A 9,764-nucleotide genomic window follows, 5' to 3' on the forward strand; every position below is an offset into this window, starting at 1 on the left:
CAATTTATAGTTTTTGTATTATAATCAGATAATCCGCAATGCAATTATCGTTTACTGTCGCAGTTGCAAACGTCAAAGATCGCAGTTTAATAACTGTGTTAGAAGATTGCAAACTTCGAACGCGCACAATTCCTACAACACAAATGTCGAAAATGAACGCGTAATATTTTGTAATCCTGCGAGATCAATGATTTTAAGTAATTCTTGCAAACGAGAGAAACCGTTTTGCATACATCATCGCTGATGTACCGTGTGAAGTCGTTTGATTAGACAGCCTAACTAAGTTGGCACGCCAGGCGAACGGCAAACGGCCTTTTCCTCTCTACCTCCCATCACTGCACCTTGACTCCTGCTCGACCACAGTTTCGCATTAAGTATTCACGTTGACCCCAATTTGCGTGCAAGGAGTGTTCTAGGAAACGGAAAGCACGATGGTATGCAGATCCGAAAGAAGAAAAGCGTGAGAGAGCTTTCCGGAAAAGCACTTTTATCTATTGTACGGGGACAAGGTAGATACCAAAAATCGCATTCGATTTTGTGTGGGATCATTATTGGCCTTTTGCCTTACGATAATTAACAAGTAAAACGAGAGAGAGAGAGAGAGAGAGAGAGAGAGAGAGAGAGAGAGAGAGAGAGAGAGAGAGAGAGAAATATTACACTAAATTCACCGTAGCGTCGAATCGTAAATATTTAATTGCTTTTTTTCTTTCTTTTTTTTACTTGCTTTAAGAGTACTAAAATTTCTTTCGTTCTCTCATTTGCACCGCTATCTTACGTCCGGTTCATATTAGCCTTTAATGCATTGATTTTTTAGTTCGTAATCAGCAAGTTTCTTTATTACTTTAATATTTAATTCTTTATCGGCAACACTGAGCTATGATTAATATTAATTTAAGACATATTTAAAGTTATATATGTAAACAAAATCTTTTTTAATAAATATTAATTTCCTTGTGAATAAATTATATTGCTGAAGATAACGATTGATTTAGACAATTATAATATTTAAAATAAATATAATTGTTGTATTTACTACATATTTTGTTCTACTTTTCACACACAAAATTATTTTCCATTAAATATTACTAAATTTTTTATAATATAATTTGCCAAATTAGAAATACTTCTGTTTCATTAAAAAAAACAAATATTTGCAAATAGAATATGGACTAAACTTTCTTTTAAAGACTAATAAAATCATGAAAAGTGCTGACGAACACTAAATGTCTAACTCTCATAATCGCTGTTAAGCTGCCGAGTATTAAAAACTACTTTAAATGTAATCAAAGGGTAGTCAACCCACTGTCCGTTCCCATTAGAAATGTGTTTCGAGTACCGGATCGAGTGGGATCAGCTCGTAAAATCCCAACACTTTTATACCCTCTTAAATCGGTCTAAAATTAGTATCGAAAACTGCTACGTTATATGCAACAATTATTATCGTTATTAAACAATGTTATTTGTTACCCGCAATAATGAAAATCATATTTTACAAATAGTATCAATGCTAATAAAATATTATTTATTCACAGCATTCTTCTATTTATTAGTGCAAAATATTTTCAGTATATAATGTTATTAAAATAGAGGAGAAAGTGGTAATATGACCCTACCTCATTTACATTTTGCACAATAACTTTGTTAATAATCAATATTTTAAATTGAAAACGTTTACATTTCGTCAATATGTTATTCGATCAAGTCTAGAATCAAAGTTATAAACCTAATAACAGGAATAATACGAGTAGCCATAATATCATCTTCTCCCATTTTTTTATGCGTATATGTAAATTTTTTAAATATGCATTGATATGAGTATATATTAAGCTAATATGAACAAAAAACCTATTAATATATAAATATTACCATTAAACAATTAACTATATCTAATATATATCGATTCATGTTCAGCAGTGTAATTTTTCTTTTATGGTATACAAGATAATGTTCAAATATAAAAATAATCAGCCTAATAGTTTAAAATTTAACAAACTAATATGATTATTAAATTATATCTATCATCCGATGATTGATAAGATTTCTGACTTTTGATCCTATAGATATACTTCCCGTGATACTCTTTTGTGGCTCGAGTTTACATTTTTTATATTGCTACGTTGCTGATTTATTTGTATTAGGTTAATTTTTAGTTAGACTCACTCTCACTCTCTCTCTCTCTCTCTCTCTCTCTGTCTCTCTCTCTCTGTCTTTCTCTCTCGCGATAATTATAAAATTAATTATAAAAATTGGTTTTTTTAACAACCAGTTAAATAGTTCTCCCTCGTTTGACATTTTTTCATATTAATAATTTAAAAATAAAACAAAAATATGTACTATGTAGCTCAAATTTTGAAATCAAATCAAGTTGCACAATAAATCTGATTTTTCCTTCTGGTATTTTTGAAAAACGCTATCGAAAAATTACAATCGACTGATGTTTATAAGAAATAAATTACAGTAATATACCAAATGTGCCACTAACGTTTGAAACAAGATTTATTAGCTTTATTATTCCAAGTATAAAAACAGAGATTAACTTTATAAAGAGAGAATTAACTTGTCGCTCACAATAATTTTACAATTTTCATTTATTTACTCATATAAGATCATTTCCCGCTTGCATAAATAATGGTCCAGAAATTAACACACTTTTTAAAAATTTGTTTGACGTACTATTTGTAGTTTCTTTAAGAAAAACAAAGCATTTTACGACAAGTCGTTGCACTATAATAAAACGGTGCTTAATCTCTTTTTATCATTGAAATAATAAATGTAATGAAATTTTGGATCTCGGAAACGTCAATGTTATTTTTGATATTCGCCATCATCTTTTTATCTCTCTTTCTCTTTCATTCTCTCTCTCTCTCTCTCTCTCTCTCTCTCTCTCTCTCTCTCTCTCTCTCTCTCTCTCTCTCTCTCTCTCTCTCTCTCTCTCTCTCTCTCTCCTCGCAGGCGTCGGCGACGCTTCGCAAAATCTATCGTGAATTTGCCGATAGCGTGTCCCAGAAATACGAAAATCAAGTCTCGTCGTGCAGCTTGATTTCGATCGCAGGTAGACACACACAGGATGTGACAAGCACGAGAGCCGGGGGGGGTATGTACAGCCAATCAGTGGTTTTTCCTAGACTGGCTGTCATTCAGTCAGCCAAGTGGAAGGACAGGAACGGCTTGTGGTTCGGCTTTCGCATTATTCATTATGCAGCTCACAACACGCCGTCACCTGCCACCGCAGTCCTGCATACACAGCCAGGTCGGGATTGACCATACACACGCGTAGCGTGTGTACCTACAAACGCGAGCGGGAACGTATGCGTCGTTCGTGTGTATGTATATGTGCACGCGGATCCAACAATAAGTCTACAATAGAAATAACTGCATCTTCACGCAGCAATGTTACAAGTCGCAATAATAGCCTCTGTGTTTCGTCAAATTTTAGACTGCACCGTCATTTGATTTCTGCGTTATAGATATCTGATTGGGTCCATTATAACAAAACATGTGAAATCCTTCATCCCTGGGAATTAATAAAGAAAACAAATTAATTTAACTCAATTATTTCTTAAAAAAATACGTATTTTACAAAATTACATCCATCCTCACAAGAACAAGAGGAACATAAATTAAGGGGATACGACACATCATGTACTGCAATTTCGCGTTAATCAACGCGATGGCATCGCGTTCAATGTCATTTCTTCCCGCCCCCCCCCCCTTCCCTCCCCGCAAAGTAAAAAGAAAGATGCGAATCGCGCGAATTGAATACGCGCGACAAAAGGGATCGCCGTGTACGTATGTATACGCACGGAAATGACTCGGATGAGAAGCGCAGCACCGTTGACTGACAGCACCCCATCCATATACAGGCAATATGTTTATACTAGACTGATAATGAATTCATGCTGCGCGTAGGGCGCGAGCTACTTGTGAACAGGTTGCAGGAGCATTACGGATCGGCTCGCACAGATGCTCTTTTGTCGGCAGATGAGTGAGAGCCCAGGGGATAACGTTGGATGATATCAGATCTGTCGGATCGATATAAGAATCAAGGGAATCGGGGTAAAACACGCTCCACACACACACACTCACACGCACGAGCGCGTAGTTAGGTATCGCGCGAGTGTGTATGTGTATATGTGCGATACGCAGCCGGGAAATCCCACGGGTCCCAATGGGAAACCATCCACGGGGCTTAATGACAATTCTGGCCTATTCTATATCGCTCAAACGCTCGTTTGCGCTCGTTTGTATGTACGATCGTTGGTACTTAAGCATATATACCCACAAAATGGCGTTCGTCGACCGAGTCCAAGTTCGGCGGGCGCAATCGCGAAAGCGCCCGAGTGTTTCAACCGGATAGAAAAATTTCTCGATATTCCATTTCGGTAATAAAATTTCGGTTGACCCTTTGTTGAGAGAATAGACCATGTCTTGGAACCATGTAAATCATGTGTACAGATTTCAGGAACGATCCGCGTGCGACGAGAGAGAGAGAGAGAGAAAGAGAGAGGGGGGGGGGGGCAAGGAGGGGAAAGGTCCGAATAAATAAAAATAGATTAGATTCGCGTAATAAAATAAAAGCCTGAGTTTCACCTGCACAAAAGATTATTGAAATATATATATATAAGTAAAATTGATGGCTCGGTCCGTGATTTTTTTTATCGTACGAAAACACATCCAATTCATAGGTTATTAATTACGCATGTGGTGACGAAAGCAAGAATGTATTTTCTTTCAGAAATATGAGGCTATATGAGGATAATATTAATATACCTTCGTAACTGGAACCAAGGGAAAAAGGAGAGGTGGACCGTTTTGGAAACAGAGACGGCCGAGACACAAGCCACGTAAACGACAGGTGTAATATAAACTTGACGCGAGACGGAATCGAATCTCTCGCGCATGTAGCGCGTCATCTGTCGGGAAAATTTGTAACTGCACAACACAGCTCATTCCGGGTAAAAAATTCGTCTTACCTATCGAGTGGACGCGGAAGCATGCAAAGAATTTCGAATGTCCGAATGTGGGTAACGTCGCGCCAATGGTTTATCGACTCGGTAGTTCAGCCATACGAAATGTTCCCGCCCGCTGGACGCGGAAATGCTTGCCGATCTCAAAGTATTGGATCCAGGATTGAATCATACTTTTCGTGAAAAATGATATGAAACATAAAAGATGAGAGAAAGCAACGTGTTTGAAAATATGTTGCCCCGAAACATGACGATTTAAAGCATTAATTTCCGATACAAGAATTTATTTCAGAAAAATTAATTGACACACAATAATCTAGATGTAAAAAAAAAATCGGTCTAACAACGAAAATGCAGAAAAACCGATAGAGAAAAGGTGTACATACGTGTTCATGCTGTTGATCCCGCGCCAGACGGTCCTCTCGTTGCACACGGACGAAGGCAGCTTCGGATGTGCGAAAACTCGACTTCCGGGTACACTTTGCCACTTGTTCACCATTTCTGCCAAGTTCTTCGCGATATTCGTGTGCGACAGCGCGATGTCCATGCAATGTGATACGTTTAACACCGCAAGTGTCACAGATATACGGCACTTCGCGCGGGACACTCGTGACGGTTGTTCGTGCACTAAATTCACGTGGTAAAGCAACGATCGCGAGAAATAACGCGAAGCGATTCGAACGACCGATTCGTACGTGACCCTCCGCCATTACTGCCCTGCGAAGCTCAAAGTACTGTAATTGACGTCACACGCCGTCGACCAACGATGTGACGCCAATTTCACACGGTACATACGATAGAAATGTACCCCAAAATGCTTCAGCAAATATTCAATAAGTAGCCGAAGTAGCCATCAAATATTAGAAACAACGTAAGCTAATGTAGTTGAAAAATCAAGATATATATAATATGTTTCATTTACAGCGCCGCAACTGCCTTTTGCATTTTCGATATATTTTGACGGAAAAATAACGTGATATATATATGCAAGCAGCGGGGAGAGGACGTGAAAAAAATATCGATCGACTTCAAGATTGCCGATACCGAAATCGATGCAACGACGATCACGTCCATGATGCTCGACACATTACACGACCGACGTGGCGATGTCCAACGATGTCCAATGTTTCATTCGCAAATTTTGGCGCGCGACAGAACGATTTGAATACGATTCGAAACGTAACCCGACACTTCAGATTTGTTGCAGAATAACGATACTGGGCAACGGTAGCGCCACCTTGCGCAGCAAGTGCTTGTTTAACGAACAGCGTCACAAAAATATTTAAATAAACCTCGAAAATGGACCAAGATAACAGATTATCGGCAGATTACGGGACGATCGAAAAGCGTCGTTAATTTTACCGAACGACATACCTGGCAATGATCGTCGCGATGCACCTTGGCGAAATATACGCGAAACAGGGGCATTTCGAACGGAGGTGCCAGGCGTGTGCACGACTCCAGATTGTCCGAATGTCGTTTCCCCGAAATCGCCGTAACGATACCGAACGTAACGTCCTCCGCGATCGACCCTTTCGCGCACGATTACTCCGAACGCGATCGCGATAATCACGGTGCATTCGAGCACGATTGCCGCAACGTTCGTCGCACGTCGCAACACATTCAGACACGTTCGGACGCGTTTCGCGGTTCGCGAGATCGACCACGGTTCAAGAGTCATTAGAGAAGCGATATTCATGAAGCGCAACCGACTTGACAATACGGGCGGGCTTTTCAATTTCGATTGATCAACCGTGTTACGCGGCAGATGCGATTTTTTATAAAATTGCATTTACGTGTTTATTATTTACGTTTTAATGCGATTGATCAATCGATGAATTAAAAAAAAACCTTATCTAACGTTTGATATGTACGTTAAATAATAATGTGATTTAAACTGTTTTAGTAGATGTTAAAAAAATTACAATGTCGTGAGTTATTACAGAACAAAAAGAAATAGCAAAGAAATACATTAAAAAACATACATAAGCTGCTTATTTATACCTAATTATTTATTTGACTGGCAAATCGAATATTCCAATACATTTTACACCAATTTTTCTATTGCGCCACAATTAAATCATATGTACAATACGAAATTTGAAATTATGATAAATATAATCGATGAAATCAGCACACATTAATTATACAACTGATGATCGATAAATTTATAACAGGCAAGTTCTAAAACTCTGTTAAAAAATAAATAGCTAGAAATTGAGCGTAAGTTTTGGTTAAATATATATAGTAAAAAGTATATTCAAATATGTAAACATAATCGATTGCGGTACAATATTAACGATAATAATTATCATCGTTCCTTCTATATATTCACAAATGTATTTTGTCATACATACATACATACATTCGTACAAACATGCATATATACGTATGTATTTACATATGTCTCATTCCGATTCCAATTTCCTCTTATCACTCCTTAATCTTATTTTTCGGCCTAATATATCGTATACGGTAGGATTTGGTTCCGTTTCTTGATCTGTATCAGAACTACCATCACTGTCGCTAGAATTATCATATGTTCCAAGACCAGGTAATATGCCAATACATTTGAGTCCACTATATTCGTTACTTGTGTTCACTTCACTTGGTATGTTCTTATCGTTTCGTTTATCCGATTCGGGACTAGAAAGAGAGGTATCCGCTACTGGCTCACAAGATGCATGTGATTCTTCCTTTTTGCTAGTATCAATATCTTCCTTGGATGGTGACAATTTTCTTTTTATTCCTTTATTTTCTCCTACAACAAAACATTAGCAATTAATACATTATATAAAATATATATTTACAATTTTTTCAGAAAATAGTTTAAAATGTTACCTTGTTTCTGTTTGTCAGATCGTTTTAATATAACGCCTGCAGGTAACTTTAACTGCAAAGTGCGACTATCAAAAAAGAAAATTATATAATTATCATTAGATTAATAGGTTATTTAACAATCTCTATGCTTAAATTTGATTTAACATTATTTAGTAATAAAAAAAAATTACTTGATTTAAATAATTTTATATCAAACCAATAATATTTATTTCAAGCGGTATTTATTTGTTTGATGTAAAGTTATGAATTTAATAATACTAATTGACAGTAATAATTTGAATAATACTAATAACATTTAGATAAAATAATTTTTTCTAAATGTAGCTTTGAAAATAGATAACTGTAATGTGAAACTTGAATATAATATTACAATTATAACACAAGGTTTCACATTACAGTATATATTATATTGTATTTTATACATGTATATGTATATGTGTATTTATTTATTTGCTTTTAATAATAATACCTTCCACCGGCAGCATTTTTATTGATAGTTGGATTCTTTAATTCTTGTTTTAACTTTTCATTTAATTTCTGTTCTTGAAGAGAAGCAACAGCAGCTTTAAAATCACGCATTTCTTTCTCTTCTTCAAGATTTTTTTTACGTTCTTCTTCCATCTTGGTTCTATCAACCAAATCCAAAAACTCTACTTCATCATCATCTAACCCTTTGATCATATTTTCTAAAAAATACATATATCAAGATATATTTTTTTAAATGTAATTTGAAACATTAACAATAGATTTAAAAATATCAGAAATATTGCATTAAAAAATATTAAAACATTTTCATAATGTTGAAATTTTTAAATTATTTAAATTATACCAACTGTCATAGAAACAATACAAATTGAAAAAAAAACAAATTGTAATTCAATAATTTGTATCTTTAATAAATCAATTCATGGTGGTAGAAATTAAATGCCTATTGTTGAACTTGTTGCAGATGAATGATTCAAGCAAAATCAAGTTTTCACTTACTTAACTTATGAGCTTCTTCATATTCTATGTCTCTTTTATTTTTCTGTTCTTGTAATCTCTCATATAAGGATCTAGGATCGTAAGATTCATCTGGAGCTTCTGTAATTGTTAGAATGCTTAATATTTATCAATTATTTACAAATATTTAAAATCAATGATTTTATTTTAATAATCATCATAATAAAATATATACAGAGAAAGATTGCTTTAGTTTTAATAAAATTTATTAAAAACAAAGAAATATATGCTTTGGAATAAAATTGTTTATTTGAAGAAACAAATATTTGATTATTTATTAATAACACTATTTGAATCAATAAAACAATACTGTCTTCATTCAATAAAGATAATATTTTGTATAACGTACATATACATTATGTTATACCTATGAATGAAATAAGTAAAACATCCAAACAAATAGAAAAAACATTTAAAAAATCATTTTCTCTGTGTATATTTTTAAAACTGCCTAAATACAATTGCGTATAAGAATTGTATAAAATGTAGGTATATATAACTATATAAAATGTAGGCAGAACGTTGAAACTAACCTAAAGGCTGATCGGCAGTTCGTACACGTTCCCATTCCTCTTGTCGCATCCGCCGTTGCTCGGCAATCTCGGCTTCAGATATAAAACCCGAGCTCATTTTCACCGTTTGTAAATAACGTTTTTGACGAAGCACAATCCACAACAATCGCGAATGCTTTTTTTATTCGTATGCAACAAGGTGTATGGTTATAATCTGTTGGTAGAAAATCGTCAATTGTATGTCATGTATGTAAATATATGTTTTATATCCGCGTACGTTCTAATGGAATATCTGAAAATATTCGAGATAACTATCACTTGCAGTAGAAAAGAACATATGATGATATTCTCGCGTCGAGTGATCTGTCAATGCCGTCAATGGTGAACCGTCTTACATAGAGCGTTTTTACATCTTCCGTTATGTCCCGTTTCCCGTTCGCTC

At 35.2% G+C, this 9,764-nt stretch overlaps 2 protein-coding genes across 3 annotated transcripts in view; one reads left to right on the forward strand and one right to left on the reverse strand.

Annotated features, from left to right (window-relative positions):
* Positions 1 to 4,539, forward strand: part of LOC118647897 — an 11,217-nt gene extending 6,678 nt beyond the window's left edge. The window contains exon 2 of the mRNA XM_036293833.1: positions 2,754 to 4,539. Coding sequence (XP_036149726.1) covers positions 2,754 to 3,261 — 508 coding nt within the window. The 3' untranslated portion in view covers positions 3,262 to 4,539. The remainder of the gene's footprint in view (positions 1 to 2,753) is intronic.
* A 2,419-nt stretch (positions 4,540 to 6,958) lies between these two features.
* Positions 6,959 to 9,759, reverse strand: LOC105838333 (PSME3-interacting protein). Of its 2 annotated transcripts, none has more exons than XM_028193842.2 (6): positions 9,645 to 9,759; positions 9,344 to 9,536; positions 8,793 to 8,891; positions 8,278 to 8,494; positions 7,809 to 7,873; positions 6,959 to 7,728 (listed from the first exon to the last, which is right to left on the reverse strand). In XM_028193842.2, exons 2-6 carry the CDS (start codon positions 9,438 to 9,440, stop codon positions 7,376 to 7,378), a joined length of 831 nt encoding a protein of 276 aa, XP_028049643.1. In that variant the 5' UTR covers positions 9,441 to 9,536; positions 9,645 to 9,759; the 3' UTR covers positions 6,959 to 7,375. The 2 variants fall into 2 exon arrangements, with proteins under 2 accessions (XP_028049643.1, XP_012539293.1); XM_012683839.3 differs by having other exon boundaries at positions 9,600 to 9,736.
* Between the last annotated feature and the right edge of the window lie 5 nt (positions 9,760 to 9,764).

This window comes from Monomorium pharaonis, chromosome 11 (genome assembly GCF_013373865.1).
Source record: "Monomorium pharaonis isolate MP-MQ-018 chromosome 11, ASM1337386v2, whole genome shotgun sequence".
Lineage (NCBI taxonomy): Eukaryota > Metazoa > Arthropoda > Insecta > Hymenoptera > Formicidae > Monomorium > Monomorium pharaonis.